Source organism: Lissotriton helveticus, chromosome 10 (assembly GCF_964261635.1).
Source record: "Lissotriton helveticus chromosome 10, aLisHel1.1, whole genome shotgun sequence".
Lineage (NCBI taxonomy): Eukaryota > Metazoa > Chordata > Amphibia > Caudata > Salamandridae > Lissotriton > Lissotriton helveticus.
The window spans coordinates 792,494,043-792,512,453 of NC_136071.1; the positions used below are offsets into that span (position 1 = coordinate 792,494,043).

Below are 18,411 nucleotides of genomic sequence, written 5' to 3' on the forward strand. Positions count from 1 at the left end.
GCAAGAGCAATCAAAGGAAGAAATAAAATTCCACTTGGTATACGCTCTTAAAAAACAAGATTGCCTAGCTTACTTATATGTTACAAAGCCTAGAAAATAAACAGAGGTGACGCAAAATAGTAAGCATACTTCAAGGGAATCTAAAATGACCACACTGTAAAGCCTCACTTTACAGTACATTTTCAGCTTCATTCACAAGTAAAGCAACTTTCATACCTGTCCTTGGTTTCCCTCTAATTTCTTTTCTCAAAAGCAAAAGACCTAAATGTGCTTAAACCGCATATTTGGCTTTCCCTCCATCTCAATGAAGTGGTTAGATGCAAATTTATTTTGAGCTACTACGGACTTAAATTTAAATCTTAACTGTTGATAAAAATGCAAACATTTTATCGGATTGAGAAACAGAACTAGGACATTTGAGTTTATTAGGAAACCACGTTTATCTAATTATCACTTCATATTTGGGAGCCTTTTGACGGTAAACTTCTGAAAAACTCTTAAAACTAAAAAAGCTAAGAAAACCTTGCCTAGTCTACGAAGTTTATGTTGTGAGAAAACATTCTTGCAAATGTACCTTTTACAGTTAAAATCTCCCAGCAAACCTCAATTTTAGGGGGAGAATATCTTCACAGAAAGTGTCAGCAACAAATCGTCTAAAACGGTTTTTTGGAAGAATTTGCACCCACAAGTAATACTTACAAATTCTGTAACCTAGCTAAAGGGTGAAGATTGTAATCTTCACAGAACAGGTAATACAGCATACAAGATTGTATGTGGTTTACACAGAATCGCTACATGATTTTAATTTAACACTATACGGTGCTATTCTGGTAATTGAAAAAAATAGCTGCATTGGAACTACGCCTCGCAAGATTGAAATGAAGATGCATACCCGTCAAGAGAAAAACTATTTTGCAGTCTACATTTTATGCAAAAACGGATGCTCTCCACTTAAAGCCCGTTTAACATACATTATTTTTTCAAGGGAGCATAGTTACTAGCAAAATTACCGTTGGAGGTGTCTAAAGAATATGAACACAACTAACAGAAAAACTGGGTATGCGGGTCCTTTAGTTCATCGCTATTGCACCAACTTACTTGCTATAGTACAATGACACTGAATGTATTCCAACCTATCACAGTCATAGATGGGCATTACTATTTTTTTTAATTTTAACTTGCATAACACAATTATTCAGAATCAATTTATCCTGAACAAATTAGTAAAAATACCAAGGACAGAAATATTCAAGCACATATTTTAAAAAGTAAGTCTCCTAATATCTGAAGACCCAAGTGTAGTGCAGAATGTTGTTAGATCAATCTGGAACTATACAGTGGAACTAGGTGTTCCAGAAATGTTCAGTTACTTTTAAACTGTTCAACATCTCACAACTAGCTTTTACAAACAGGGGAAAAAATAATTACCCTGAAAAGCAACCTTTTTGCCGCAACACTCAGTTTTGCCCGGTCATCCACCTTCCCTTCATCTGCAAACAAAAAATCAAAATCAAAAGTACGCATATGAAATTAAGTTTACAAATTGCATACAATTAATACTTATGGAAGGGAAATTGCTTATGCACAGATTCTGAATAAAGATTGCTAAAACCAAATGACAGTTAATTGCAGTTTAGAGGAGTTTTGATTTTTGGTGGGGGTCTAAGTTTACGGGACAGTGGGGGCGCAATCAGCCAGCGGTAGGTACATGCAAGAGCATTAGAATAAAAAGATTAACCAATTCTCCGCTCAGAGAATGGGCTTCAAGTTTGACCAATTAGGTGTAGAGGAATTTAAATTACTCTCAACCACCCTAGGCATGTAAAATACTGTAGGGCAGGAGAAGCAAGAGCGAGAAGTCTAATCACATGTCTCGTCTTTGTGGCTCTCATCTCTTCCCATTGGAACAACGGAGTACAAAGCTTTCATTAAACATGGAGGTGCAAGGATGACATACTAAATAAAAAGCCAATGCTCAAAAGAGGCAATGCGAATAGAGCTCTTGAAGTAGATCCGAATTAACCATTCGGCTTCAAAGGAAAGATTTGTCTCCTGCCCAGGGGAATACTGATGCTGTACATTAAACTACTCCACCAGCCAAAGACCAGTTTGGAAATGGAGGATGAATACGGATTCAATAAGCTGCCAAACATTGGAAATACTTCGGGTCGGCAAGGCCTCAATGCTTCCCGACAATCTTGAAATGTCACAGGTGCACTATTGATGGTCTTAACGGATGCCCGGTTTCAACAAATGCAGGGGATGCATACCAAGCAACTGTAGGATTCATCTGTACCTGTATTAGTCAGGCCAGAGGGCACAGCATTTATAAGCCACAAAAAAAATTGCAAATGATTCAAAATAGCATAGGAACACAGTGTCTTTCACAAGAACACGCCAGGTGCTCAACACAGCCCTGAAGCTGCATGTCTTTACCCATTTAGAAGTCTCATGTAGCATAAGAAAAGCTCATTGTAGAGGGAGTGTCACCCACATAAAAGTGACAACTAATAATTTAAAATGAGGATTAAAAATAAATAGTACCAAACTGCTGAATAATCCTAGACTGTAAAAAGAAATGCATCTTATGGTAGTCTCAATCATTCACCAGGCTATCAAAATAGTCCACATTCAGTATAGGTATAAACATATCCCCTTCAACAAATAAATGTCCCATGCCTTTCCTGTTACACCCTAAAAACACTGTTGAATCAATCATGTAGTGCCTAACAAACCGAAAAAGATATGAAACAATGTTGTAGGTAAGTTCACCAAGCGGTTTAGGAGTTAACTTTCGGTCTCTGTATTGAGTTTATAAGAACCTCAGGAGCTCATAGTCCTGCACCTTGATGCGATCCTGCGATGTCTTATTTTACCCATACACAGATACTGAAAAATAAGGAATTTTGTTGAACTTTGAATATACTGCAACCCCAACCCTAACAAGTCAATTGTTTAAACCCTTTGGTAAGGTAGAAGTTTAACGACTTTCAACAAGTTCCTTTCATAAATTAATCAGGCTACTTGCAAAATGCACTCAAACGAGTTGGTGACAGATTTAGACTAGCATATTTCTGTTGATACTACCAACAATGGTTCCTAATAAACACATACTGGAGGAATGGACACAGGAGACCATAGCTATCCAAGAAAGGAGAGCCAACAAGTGAAGCATTTGCCTATGCAATCACTAAGTCAATCCACTGAAGTGTGGTGTTTCAAATCTAGACAAGATTAAGTAAATGTTGGGAAAAAAAAAAGAAACTCTATTTAAATCTATCGAAATGCAGACACATCTAGCTTAGGGACCAACACAACCACCACCATGCATTACAAGTTGGTCGTCTCTTAGAGACCCGTTAATTTGCTGTATAAAGAAGCTTTAAAAATTCAGACTCACAAAGGTGAAGCAAACACTAGATTCAATAACCATAGGTATACTGTGTCCACCCATTCTTAAAATAAATCAGTTTAAATCCAGATATCAAGTTATCACTTGACTCTAGCTCCAAGTAGTGATCTTTACATTTTTCACAGAATGCGCTAATGTGATCCGAGTAGGCAAAGAGGTAGACAATGTGATAATCAGTGGAAGCAATGACCTGATGTCCAACGGAAACAAAGAAATAATCAAGAGCAACGAGTTTGTTGTTCTACACAATCCTAATACCCCAAAATGTGTCCTGAGGCTATGTGGGTATCTAGGAAAAAAGAGCACACTAAGAATGTGTATACACATACCAACTCAGTGGTTTATAGAATAGGTGAGTTTTTAGTTTTTGTTTAAATAAATGGCAGAAAACGTAGTTCCTTCTGGAGGGGGGAGCCTAGGTCCAAAGTGGAAGGTGCATGCACTCTTCAGAGCTTGACCAATGGATCATGGGAACAGCAAGCAGGTTCTGTGAAGAGGATCACAAGCACCACATGGAACTATAGTTATTCAGTTTATGACTACTATAGATTGGGCCATTACCTTCTCCTTTTGAAGTTTTTCAATATCTTTTTATTAAAAAATGCGAACAAGTATTTCAAGTAGTGTCTTTACCTTGCCACTTTGTTTCAGGTGTCATGTTTTCACTTTGAGCCAAGTCTCCCGAGACTCACTGCCATTACTCTTTCCAGTACGGAGGTCTGTATCATAATGAATGCGGTCAATTCTACACAAGTGGGGAGAGGTTCTTTGCTCCCCTCTGCCCCTACAGCGACCCCTCCAAAAAATATGTGCAGCTGCTGTTGGATGCCTATTGAGAGCAATAACCTTTCTCAAAGTCCATGTGGCATTGTAGTGGGTCTAACGTGGTACTATGACCTGCATTGTAGAGAGACAAACGTGGTACTACGATCTGCTCGGTTTACCATTTGTTGGCTTTTTGTCAGAAAAGGGAGGGCTAATATCAAGAACAAAGCCCAGCTTCATAGTGGATTTAGCTCATTCAGATATTAAGCTTTGTTCTGATCATAATTTATGAAGTTGAACATTTCCAGTGGTGTCCCTATTAGAAGATGCAACATTTCAAGTGACGGCTTGTCCTCCAGTATCGCACTCCGGGAGTTTGATATATGACTGGATGTGTTGGTCTTTTGGGGAATATTGTCTCATATCAAATAAGGAGTTTGTCTCCTAAGTTATAGTCATAAATTGCAAATGTAATAACTATCTGTGGACAGATCATCGTTTTGCTTTGAATTTTCATGGACCTCTGCCTTCACTAAGATCTGTTATAATTTTCACCCTAGTGGGATGGAAAAATCATTTTTTAAAGTTACGTTGGCTGTTTTGACCATTATTGAATTTGGACAAAGAACAGCGTCTTTGGTTTTTCACCTCAGATATCTTATTATAGCTCATAGTTTCACTTATCTGTTTAGTTTCCAAGGGCTTTGTCCAGGTCTGCTGCCGATTTCCATCTAGCTCCATTTTCTTTAGACTTATGGCCCCTCTTTAGTAAATTGGTCTCTTGGATAATGGCACTTTTTTCCTAAGTAGTTTGATACTTTGGCCTGGACCATCTGTCAGCATAGTGTACAGTTGGTTCAATTATACATGTTCTTCCTGCACTATTGGGTACTTTTCATTTCCACTTTTGAATTGTGTTTCTTTTGTTTCAGTATGCTCTGTTCAAACCAGTCACGGCTAATCAGGACAATTCTGCATAATCTCAAACTCTCAACATGCAATCTCTGTGCCTACTCACAAAGGTCAATTTGTTTACCCGATCCCTGTTAATAACCACATATTAGTTAGGACAGTTCTAAGGATAATTTACCATTCTTTTGCTTTTTTGTAAATCCCTTATGGCTAATCATTGAATAGTCCTAAAACAGTCTCTCTCAATCGCTTCTATTCTGATGGTATCAATAACCACAGATATCGGGACTTCGGATAGTTCCAAGGATAACTCAATTTCACAAAAGTGCTCCCATTCTTTTGGAAATACCTTATAATCAATCATTCAATTGTCCCGAGGCAGTCTCCCAGTAGGGTCCTTTGCTTGCCCCCACTCGGCTGAATTGTAATTTGTCAATACCGGTATCGATCCCCCTCAGGGTGAGCTTAAAGCCTTTAGATCTCAGGGGCCACCTTTGTTTTCAGGATTGACCATTGTTGGTCCCATTGCCCCAGACAGTGCCAGCGACAAACGTTCCCCTAGGCAGGCCAGTATGCACCCCAGTGTATTGTGAAATTGTGCCCTGTAGGCACTGTGCATGCTCAGAGACTAGCCTTCTGGTTTACAGGCAGGTGAAGCCGACTGGCGGATTTCTCGTTTCCTGCGATGGCCCTTGTGTTCTTTCCATGAACATTTCTATGTAATTGCTTTTCTTTGAGGGGTGTTTGTTCCAACTGATCTAGTAGAGAAAAAACCTTTACAATCTCACTCTGAAGGGGAATCCACTGCCCTAGACTTTCACCTTTTCATCTTTAGAGGAAGCTTAATCACCCGTATCAGTTTTAGCATTTCATCTTTTGAGGACGGGCTGTCAATTGGAAATAACTTATACTACTGGCCTGCAATGCATCAAAGTCATCTCTCCATCGAAGATACGGATTTGTGCCCGTGAAAATCACCTAGCCTGAAGGAGAAGTGGAATGTTCAACACACCAAAGTGCTTCATTAGATTACAGCGAGAAACTGCTAACTTGTACAGCAGCCAACAAACAAAAACAAGAAAAACAGACACGTACATTAGTGCTGTGCTGGACCGCCACTTGAAAGCCCTAGCTGTTCCCTCAATGCTGCAAGTATGAAGGAGGAAGAAGGAGCGGGTCTAAAAAGGTGAATTAGTTTATAGCCACAGAAGGAATGGTAGGATGAAAGATTACCACCTGATGGTCCATACAGGGTAAGGCGAGAGAGGATGGGGCAGATTTACAAGAAAGTTAAGCATCCGTAGAGATGCGTCACTTTCCATGCGCCAGCCTGAGAAACACTTGCACCACCATGGATGCGCCATCTTTACAGTACGGCACACCATGGTGCAAGGATTTAGAGATGCGTCAGTAATTCTGACACATCTGTTAACCCAAAAGTCACGCATTGCTGGAGTCGTGTCGCAAGCACGACGCAACTCCAGCAACGCATATGCTGCATCACTCGTTACACCTGCTCCGGGCAGGCGTAAGGTTTTGATGCAGTGGCGTCCTACAAGTGACACAGTGAAATCTTGCAGATTTCACTGCCTCACTTCTACGAGGCTTTTTTTAAATGGGATTCCCCCACCCTGCATACATTATACCTCACACAGGTGACGCAGGGCTTTACAAAGTGACGCATCTCCATAGATGTGGCCCATTTACAACATGACGCATTTTTACGCTGCTGGAGTTACAAAAAGAGACGCAACGGCGGTGCAAAAATGATGCAAGGGTCTTGTAAATCTGCCCGATGTATCCTATGCTGAAAATAAAAAAAACAGAAAAGGAAATGTCCTGCCAGATGGGCAGAGGAAGGTCCTGCCAGATGGGCAGAGGAAGCGACTAAGTCCAAGAGTGGAGCAAAGCAATACATTACATTCAATGGATGACTTAACCAACTATTGCAAGAATTTTACATGTAAGCAGCCCAAAAGAACCTTGGTATATCATAGGAGAAAGTCCAGGTGTCAAAATAATAAAGCTGTGCTGTCACCCAGGTGTGGAATACAATGGAGATGGTGACTTTTACAGCAGCAGGGAATGGCTGCTGTTAAATCTTGCCCAGAAGCCTTGTGTAACTAGGTGCCAGTGATAACATTCAAAACAACAAGGTGCAAGCATTCAAGCCCAACACCAGATGGCGACCTATGCAAAAGTGTACTATATGCAGCTCATATGCCTCGAACTCAATGTTTGTGTGAAACCACATAGATCTACTGTAAGGCAAGGCAATTAAGAGACAGCAAGAGGGTCCAAGACCATAGGACTGGCTGGCAAGCAGAGTTTCATAAAAGGGAAAGACTCCACCACTCTCCTCAACAACCTCGCCAACCTCAGACTGAAGCAGCTGGTCAACACGGCCACTCACAGAGCTGAACACACTCGACTCAATCGTCACGGGAAAGACAAACATCCGCTTCAGCCACACCACCCAGCCCCTCTGGACGGACCTCCACTGCGTCCATTTCACCTGCAACACCACAACCGCACCAAAGCCCGCGCCGCGCCCGCCACAAACGAACTGGAGCAAGGTCACAGAGGACCAGCTCAACACCACCCTCCTCCAACACCCCTCCCCCACCCAGCGCCACAGCCAACACCAACTCCGCAGCCATTGAATTTCACTACTGGATCTCCCTCTGCACCGAAAAGCTCTCACTCCTCCACCACCCCGCCAAACAATGCCATCTAAAGGCTGCCTGATTCACCACAGTACCGCAAGAAGCCATTTGCTCCTGCAGACGCCTAGGGAAAACCTGGCGAAACCAGAAAACCACGGAAACAGGGGACAACCACAGGAGCGCCCTGGAGGAATACCACCAGCGCTTAAGAGACACCAAACGGGCCTTCATAAGAGAAAGTCCAGATCAACGCAACCAACGCCAAGGAACTGTTCAACGTCATACAGCAGTTCACAGAACCCCCCCCCAGCGAAGCCACAGACATCCCCCACCTTCCCAGGTACTCTGCGACACGCTCAGCTCCTACTTCCACCTGAAGATTAAGGTACTCTACAACAAGTTCAGCGAACATATGCTGGACACCACCCCTCCCCCCCCCCCCCAAATCGCTGCCGACAAGTCAACCGTCATGACCTGGAAGGCCGCCACCATCGAACACATCATCGCAACCATGAAGACCCACCCAGGAGCCCCAATGGACCCGTGCCCACCACGCATTTCACAGGGCCGCCACCACCATCGCACCCGAACTGGAACGGACCATCAACGCCTCCTTGTCCGGTATCTTCCCAGACAACTGGAAACGGGCGGCAGTTTAACCCCTCCTCAAGAAACCAACAGCCGACCCAACAGACCTGAAAAACTACCGGCCCATCTCTCTCCTCCCTTTTGCGGCCAAAGTCACCAAAAGACTCGTAAACTCCCAGCTGACAACCTTCATCGAAGAAAACTCCATCCTAAACTCCTCCCAGTCCGGATTCCGCAGCAACCACAGCACCGAGAATGCCCTCCTTGCCGCCACGGACTACATCCACATGCTACTCTACCAGGGACACACTGCGGCCCTCATCCTTCTAGACCTCTCCGCAGTATTCGACACAGTCTCACATCGCACGCTCACAACCAGACTTCACGACGCGGGAATACAAGGACCCGCCCTCGACTGGATCCAATCCTTTCTCTCCAGCAGAACCCAGAGGATAAGATTCCCTCTCTTTCTCTCCTAACCCACTGATATCAACTACGGAGTACCCCAAGGATCATCGCTCAGCCCCATGCTCTTTAATGTCTACATGGCCCCCCTCGCAGCCATCATCAGACAGCATGAGCTCAGCATTGTATCCTACGCCGATGACACCCAGCTCATCCTCTCACTCATGAAAAATCCCCAAGACACCAGACTCTGCTTCCAGGAAGGAAGGAATGAAGAACGTGGCAGTCTGGATGAAAGACAGCTATTTGAAGCTCAACTCAGAGAAGACCGAGGTCCTCATCCTCGGACCAAGCACCTCGCCTGGGACAACACCTGGTGGCCCTCCACCCTCAGAAACCCACCCACCCCTACAGACCACGCACGAAACCTCTGCATCATCCTCGACTCCTCCCTCTCCATGAACCGCCAGATCAACGCAGTCGCCTCCACTAGTTTCAACTGCCAGCGCATCCTCTTCAAGACTTTCAAATGGATCCCCCCCGACTGCAGAAGGACTGTCACCCACACGCTCATAACCAGCAGACTGGACTACGGCAACGCTCTACATGCCGGAATCAACCGAACTCTTCTACACAAACTCAAAACCATCCAGAACGCCGCAGCCAGACTCCTACTCTGGACACCGCATCACCAACAGATGACAACACCTATGAGACCTCCACTGGCTCCCCGTCGAGAAGAGGGTAACCTTCAAACTCCTCACCCACGCCTACAAATTCCTCAACATCGGACCCAAATAGCTCAACAAGAGAGTATCTTTCCACATACCCAAAAGGAACCTCCGCTCCGCCGACCTCACCCTGGCAGAGGTCCCCTGCATCCGCAGAACAGGCAGGAGAGCCTTCTCCTACATTGCAGCCAGGACCTGGAACGAGCTAACCGTGAACATCAGACGCTCCTGACCCTCCACATGTCCAGGAAGGACCTCAAGACCTGGCTTTTCGACCGATCCGGAGCCCCCCTCCCCCCCCCCCCAGCACCTTAAGACCCTCAAGGGTGAATATCGCGCTTTACAAACCCCGGATTGATTGAACATGTCCAGATTAATAAGTAAAAAAAAAAAGAAAAAAAAGTTTTAGATCCATTTATTCAAGGCTGAGCTAAGCCGCTAAGGGAAGATCTTGGAAGCAGGGGCTCAAGAGCAAACCTATGAAATTCACTGCATGGTTGCTTAAAAGAGATCTCTACGTCACTGCAATCTGTCAGTTTTGAAGATAGCTAAAAGAATATGTAGGCAAGACTTTACACATTCTCTTTCAACCAAACATAAGTAACCCTACATTATTACCAAAATTCCAAGAGAGTCAGTGTCAATTCTCGACAACCACATTTTAGGTTGCAGAAATGGAACAATCCTAGTTTTCCATACTTAATTAAATGAGTCCAATTAATTAGTTGCTCGACGATCAGCATTTACTCAAATGCAGTACTGACCAAAAACAAGAAACAGAAAAGTAGCAACAATAAACAGAACATATGCTCTGATGATTAAATCCTTTCAATGTATTTATTGTTGGTCAAAAGCAGGTTGTGGGGGGTTGCTGACTGGGTGTTACATGGTGCTGGTACTCAGGGCTGTGAAATTCATTTACAATTGTCTCAGAATACGCTCATTGGATGCAAGCACATGCAGAATAGCTGATACATTATTATTTTATTTTGAAAGCAAACAAGAAGTCCAAAAAGATTTGTAACTTGAATTAGAATGGGTAAAAGCTGCAACAGTTTGCTAAATTATCCTTCATTTACTTTCAAACTAAAAGATTTGAAAAATATTTGCAACTTAGGGGTGGGAGAAGAAGGTAGTTGGAGACTTCTTCTGAACTATAATGGCCTTTTAAGGACAACTTGAAACAATGTTTCTATATCATTTACAATGGTATTAGGAGTCCGATATGGCAGTAAAATAACTAGGTATTTACTTTAGGCAATCAATTCAAAACTATTAATGTATTTTACAGTTCAGGTGCTGGTTTTTAAGATAACAATGTTGAATGTTTTAATGATATTATATAGTGGACCTTCTATCCTTTTGGCTAATGGGAAATAAGGATCAGCTAGTGGTAAAATATTTTGAATATGAAATGTGTCTGTTGAATGTATTTCTTGGAGATTTTATCTTAAAAATAAAAAACGTAAACCATCCTGTAATTAACCTTGTTTTGCTGCATGCTAATACTTCAATACAAATGAATGAGTGTAAAACCAATATGTGTCCCAATATTTTAAGTGACAAAACTGTCCCCGCACATTTATGAACTGGTGCGGGTTAAAACATTCTGGACTTGACAAAGTTTGCATAAGGAGGACTGGAAACATACTACAAGTTCAAGTTCCTAGGTCTACTCCTAGCACGCTTTTGTAAATTCCCTTTTCGAATGAGTACATGTGTTTATGGTCAGGTGGAAGTCTGTCAAACAAGAGCAAATTCACTTGGTAAGGCTTTTAGCTCTTTCTCCAGGAAGAAAATATTCCCTCCCATAGAGAAACTTCCTTCCCACCATGGAAAAAGATTGACTTATTTCCATGTCAGCAGTACAATATTCACCTTTTACAGGATGAAAAAAGGGATGGAGAGAAGTTGTGAAGAAACAAACAGGTCGGTTTCTGAATGTGCACAAACTCACAGGCCGTTCCAGAGTGAAAAACCAATTTATAAGCCAAACTTACATTAATTTACAGTGGTGCCCTAATTCACCCCACTATAGCAAGTGAATAAAACGATTACCAATAAGCACAAATGTCAAGCCTATTTAATCACTTAAAGGATTAAATCAGTTTTCAGTGGAAAGCAACATTTTTGTTGATCAAAGTTTAAGGCACAATAAAAGTTACACAAATCCAATATTAGACCATACAATACTGATCACTAATTTTAAGCGTTTGAAGGTAGAAGTATTTTTAAAAACGTCAATTCAGAAGCGCCGATTGCAACACATTCAAATCAAAACAATCCTATGTATACACAGAAAAACAGTAAAATAATGCCATCAGGCAAAAAAAGGATTATCACGAGTATCATTACCCTCACTATCTTATGGTCTACATTGATTAATTATTTACATAAACAGGATTATAGTTAAACACAGATTGTAGAATAAGAGTCCACGTTTCAATTTTCATTTTTATTGTTCAGCTTTCAAAATCTCAATAAATATACAGCATTATCACCCCCACCAAAAAAAAGCAATTTGATCACATTTAAGTCCCTAACTAGGCATGGCATAGATCGCCCATACCATTTTGGTTGACAAGACAGAGTTTATCTAGTTGTAAAAAGTAAACAGCAAGTCACTGCTGTAGATAATAGTATCTGATCAGAATGATGGGAAAAGTGGAACTCTGGCACACTGAGATGTAGTGATCTGCCTAAGAATTAACAGTGTGGTCTAGCATAGAACGTCAGACCTTGGGTTATCTCCTTGATCCTCAACCTAGGCACCAGGACACAAGCAAAATCTGAGATTTAGACTGACAATTTGTGAAATTAAGCAATTGCTTAAAAGTAAATTTGCCAGAGCAATTCACAAGACACTTCAGCAGAAACTAAAGAAAGCACAATGATGTATCCTAAACTCTGCTACATTCACACTTCCTGTAAAATGAAACGGTTGGTTTAGTCACAGCCCTACTGCCATCTGAAAGCTGGCCAAAAGACCCCATTCATAAAGAAAGCTTCTGTAACTACAGAATCTGGGAATATTTAAAGGTTTGAGACAAAGTCCCAATATGTCTAATTTTCCCATTAGCATAACAGCAGTAAGACGTAGGACCAGAGCCTTCCTAGAAAACACCCATCACCCAATCTGAACCCTGGCATAATTAGAGAGGCTATTACTAAAGCTCTGAAATATGGAGAATGTTGGCGTAGTTTGGAACTGCACTGCACAACACCAAAGTCCCAAGTGGATTTGTAGGATTGTATTATTTTTTATTTTTCTTACAGGCAAGACGATTTCTGAATCATCTATTCTCTTTGGCAAGTAGATATTTTATAAAATTCCACAACTTTTTAGTACGCACAGTCACCAGCTATCTTTCCATTCCATACAGATTTTAAGACACCACACTTATTTCAAGATGGCAATCTCTGGAGACAAAAGAAAACCAAGTATTCAAAATATACCTGGCTTTTCACAATTGTTCAGATTGCCAGATTTCTTTGCTCGATTTTTCATCATTGATTTTTAAAAACTTCTAAGATATTTAAGGGCTTCATATTGGAACAGCTCTTAAGGAGTTTGGTATCCAATATTAAACAATATAAGCGGTTGAATTTGGACTCAACATATAAGTGGAGGCCAAGGAAATTTTTCATCTTTAGATGTAATATTTTAGAAGCTAGTACATTTTCTACATCTGTCATACTGGAACACATGCAATGTTGTCACATTTTCAAAATATACTCAAATCAATGTTTAAGGAGTAAAAACGCAATCACAGACCGTCTGTCTAAAAAGGGGTTTGAGGTGCAACAGAGGGAAGAGACACTTGCCTTCAACAGGTGGCACTTCTGGACTCACAGAGGACCTAATGGAATGTCAACAAATGAAATGAAAACACAAATTAGACAACAACTAAAAGAAATAAAGTCAGGTTTAAATATCGGTTTTGTCTGATAAAGGACAGTGGGAAATAAAAATAAAATAATGCTCAACATTTGATGGTCATTTTAACAACGTTCATCAGGGACTTCAACTGTCACAAGATGAATGAATGAGTATCCATCAAATACAGCGGGGACAGCAAGAATGGACATTGTACACAGTAAATCACATACATCTACCACAAGATGATCAAAACATTTAATTTGGTTTCAATTTTACACTACCAAACTTTTAACACCAATAGAAAAAGTTACTTACCCTATAAGGTTGATCCTTCATTGACAATTTATTTCCTGACCTCGAGTGAAAAGATCCAGGAAAAACTTGAATGGGTCTTGATCCACAAACCCAAGAGATAAGGCAACCTTAGTAATAATGTAGACTTTAGGAACTAGTCTCGGACTGTGTCAAAACCTTGATGTGCCATTATTTAGCGGACTACGTTTGTATCATGATACAAACTTAAGAATTTCAAGAAACACTATACTTTGCAGGGACACTATGCATAAACCCTTGGCATTATTTTGAAAATTACACTCAAAGGAAAAAACATCTGAAGATTTGGATGAAAACTACCTGAAACAAGCTTAAGTCTCACAGGAACGGAACATGAACCTCACGTATTCCCATTATCAAAGCAAAGCTCAAAATTTGGAATACTATTTGACAGGCTTGGACAGAGAGGAAATTTCGAGTCACAAACTGAGCGGTTTAATCCACAATGTAAATTAATTTCCCCAAAGAGTCACTGGATCTTAAAGGGGTGGTGGCCACTTCCACACTAAAAACATCCAGAAGAGTCAAATGAAGTGGAATGTTTCTATAGTGCTATAGACATTGAAGACGTACCACCACCCAGTGTACAGGAAAGAAACACAGACTCCTATCAAGGTAGAAAAGGGAACTCCTCATACGGTTCCTCATGAACAAGTGTCTGGTGTAGAGATGTATGCCAGGACTTGCACATTGCATCCCTTGATATATTAACATCCTACATCCTTTGCTACAACCAGGTTCTGAGGGAATGGCTAGGAAGGACTCCTGGAAAGGACTAAACACTTTGCATAGTGGTGGGGGTGTTCTATTGACAATCAAACACTGTGCCCCTCAGTCAAAATAAGTTGGACCTCATGCACCTAACCTACTTGCACAGCCACTACTTAGTCTGGAGCTTAGAATAATATTTTAGTACATGGAGTATGACTTGGAAGAGACCAAGTATGTGACTGGACAAGAAGAAAAAACATCTTCAGAAGCACGAAGAGGACTATATTCAAAGTTTTGTTGCTCGTGTCAGCAAGGAGGCAAAGGGATGTAGGACAAGTGGATTTAAATAACAGCATTCAAAACCTAATGGTTTAAATGCCATAGGCATGTTAGAGTGAAATGTGGATAGTACCATATGTACCAATAAGAAACCATCCAAGCTACAGGCTTTAACATATACATGGTGTAGGGTGGGTACGTAAATAATGTCTAATACAGACCCTTCGCTTCTTGTGCTACCGGAAAAGATCTAGACAAGAATGTGGTACAAAGTGTCATGAAAAGTGGTTTTCTGACATTTGATATGGTTCCAGTCTCAGAGCTACGGCAGTCGTAAAGGAAAAAAAGGGATAACGTTTACCAATTATTACCCACTCAGATTTCGTTCAACATCATGGCCCTACTTGGTGAAATACTGACAGGGAGTACCTTTAAAGGAAATTCTCACAAGTTCCATCCTGGTTTCAGTTAACATGCAAATTATTTTTGCGGCGTAGAGCAAACAAATATTTCTGCATGGACCAAACGTCCAATATTAAGACTTGCTATGGCCTATACTTGATCAAGCGGTCTGAGCTCTTGTATTGGGATCAATAGGAAAAATTAAGCAGAAATTAGTTTATCAATGGTCATGAATATCAGTCATAAAATCCAGGGGATGTGAAATCACATTTATGAATGTTTAATGCTACTTAATCCTTATAAATACTCTTTAAAGAAAAAGAGTGAAATATAAATGTGCAGTACCACACCATTTGCTCGGCTGCATCATTGTGTTGAGAAGCATGAATGGAGAGAAAAACATGCCAATATTTGATTGAATGTGCATACTGAAAACCTAGGAAATGGATTCCTAAAAATAATTGCATTTCATAGATTCCACCTAATCCCAACTTGAAAACTGAACTGGAAAGTAACTTGCTTGACAAATATCTGTGTCCTTGCAGCCAAAATTAAGCGTATAATAAACACCTCCCTTTTCAGTGGCAAAGTCCCAGAATTACTGAGAATAGGCATTCCTCACTCCACACAAAGAAACTAGTGCGTGACAATTATTAGTTATACAAAACATTTTTTCATTTATTTTTTTTCAACACATGGAGCAGAACCTCATCTTTAATGAGCATTAATTAAGACTCAGACCATCACAAGGTACAGAATATGGTCTGACCGTACCATTCTGCTAAATAGACTAGCTCATTAGGCATTACTAGTGGTGGGGATATCAGAGACTGCTATTGTTTAGATTCAATTACTCTTTCAAAATCATAACCCAAAATATTGAAAAGGAGCAAATGTCATCTTTGTGTAAAGTCCAATGTGGAGTAACTCAGGGTTCCTCAGTCCACACTATGTTTCAAATTCTACTTGCTTCTTAGAGCAAATTTAAATTGCCCGGCGCAATTCCAGGTGCATGCAGAGGATACCCAGGCATATATTAATCTGGAGAACTAAGTGGTGAAACATTCCAGCATAGCAGGGCGCCTTGATCAGATTGATTTTTGGATTAATTAAAGTTTACTGTGCCTGAACGGAACAAGGACAGCAGCCTTAATCATAAAGAATGTTGGTTTAACTGGACTACGAAAACACGGCCTTTACTCACCCCATCGTAATGGACAGGATTACAATTTTTGATTGTATTCTTCAAATTAATGCATGTCAACAGCCTAACTTTCTGCACTGTTGAAATTCTTTATCTCCCTTAGTCTAGCCATGAAAGAAAGGTAAAACATGCCCACAGGTGTTTGCATTACTGAATTTTAGTCTGCACCAGTCTGCCAAAAGGAACAGATTAGCAGATTGTAAAGAGAAAAGCCAATTCGCTAAATGGCGCTTCTATCTATACACAGTTGACCATATTATGCATACTGATGGCTCCCCGCTGAATTCCAGAGGAGACCAGGATCCTTAAATTCATCTCACCACTATGCACCTTTATTCCAAATCCCTGCGGTCTGCCTTCAGTCATCTGACCCATCAACACTTACAGGGATAAACCATGCTCAAAGACTTCGGATGCCCCAAATCGAAGGTTGCCGTTAGTGCTCCGCTTTGCAGAATTTCAATGCACAGAAGCTTAAAATGCGAACATTTCAGAATGATGGCAATCTACATGTTCATGGAACAGTTAAAGAATTCCAGATTCAGGCCCAGTCTATATCAGTTTGGGCTTGGATATTCAGAACAGGGAAATGTATTTAAGTTCTCTGTAGAAGCGCCAAAATGGTTAGCCCAATAAGTCAGGCCAATATTCATCAATCATCTATAAAATGCTATTACTTTAACTATCCAGTTACATAGGTAAGATGGCACGTGCATTTAATAGAAGCAGACAGTTTTTTAGAAAGATCTTAAGTCTTAGAAATGCTGTATGCTTTGTACATGTTGGTCATCGTTTGGATATGTTTTGGTTATGGCTGTTACTGGATTCATACCTCCCCTTCATTCTGCACACTTACAAGACTCCTTAACCCTTTCCTTTACCACAGTCTAAAATATCCTACATTCCTGCCCTGCAAACACTTGACTTCATTAGTTTTTCTACTGTTCATTTTAGTAAAAGATTAAAAAAAAAAGTGTATTCTTGATACCTGTATTATAGGGCCAGGATGGATTATATATCCAATACAAATTCCAACTTAGATGAATAAATGGGTATGCCTACTTAATTTGAGTGATACTGCGGACTACAATGCACGACGTTTCAAGAGGCATCCTTAACTGGTATAAGAGGAAATTCTCAGCATTGTTATGGTTCTAAGAAAGCGTTGTAAATGTTTGACTAATAAAAGAGCACTAAAAAGACAGCTACAATTCAAGATCCTTAGCCTGAAAAGACATACAGTTTTTCAAAGAGCTCTTGGGTCCAGTGACTGTAGGGCAGGGATTTCAAAAATGTGGATATATGGAGAATGTCACCAGGAAATTACTATCTTGAGTAAAAAGAATAAGCACAGATGTTTTAGTCATTTGTATCAGACCCTGTGGCACTTAGATCACCTGGTACATTTCTAGACAAATACTTTGCGACAATAGAAGTAAAACTCGTACAGCTTTTCGTAACCTGCCATTCTGAAACTTAATATGCCTTTACAATCCGGATGATATTAAGCTAGTGTTTGACCTCCCTCTTTCCCAAGGAGGAAATTGTCTGAACTGAAAATGTAGGTCTGTTGTCCTCCAAAGTGATTACACGGTCCACTATTTGAAGAGGATGGGCCTAACAGTTGCTTTGTTTTTTGTTTATCAAAATTATGGCAAAGTAAACATTACTCTTATAATTTAAGCTAAAAATTGCTGTGTAGGTTTTGGACAGCACGACAATTCTGCAGCGCAAGTGTTTAGGGATACTGTTTGTTCAGACGAACTCCAAAGCAAAACATGTAAATTTAGAGTACAATACCACAACTGCACACAATTGCCTACCTATCAGATTCTTTCCGCTCTGCGGAGGTTATAGGCTGTGTTCTAAACCTCTCCGAGGACTTTCTACTTTCACCAGGAGTAATATAGCGGCGTGGCTTTCGACTGCCTCTTTCCCTTTCAGAACCAGCCGACAAGTCAATACCTGGTGACGGCATCTCAACTCGAGATTCACTTTTCAATCACAATGAAGGATAGAAATTAAAGAAATGGAAAGAAAAGAAGAAAAAGTAACAGATAGACGCAACTCAAAACAAAAGCCACTCAAACTTAGTCTATATCACTTCACACAACTCTCATGCA

The 18,411-nt window shown here is 40.8% G+C and overlaps 1 protein-coding gene across 30 annotated transcripts in view; it reads right to left on the reverse strand.

Annotated features, from left to right (window-relative positions):
• Nucleotides 1-18,411, reverse strand: part of SVIL (supervillin) — a 761,399-nt gene that overhangs the window by 322,876 nt on the left and 420,112 nt on the right. For 19 of the 30 annotated variants that reach the window (XM_078663371.1, XM_078663368.1, XM_078663372.1 and 16 more), the window contains 3 exons: nt 18,112-18,282; nt 13,305-13,339; nt 1,429-1,490 (listed from right to left, as the gene is read on the reverse strand). In XM_078663371.1, the coding sequence (XP_078519497.1) occupies nt 1,429-1,490; nt 13,305-13,339; nt 18,112-18,282 (268 nt within the window). The remainder of the gene's footprint in view (nt 1-1,428; nt 1,491-13,304; nt 13,340-18,111; nt 18,283-18,411) is intronic. The other 11 variants (XM_078663380.1, XM_078663382.1, XM_078663381.1 and 8 more) reach the window with 1 other exon arrangement.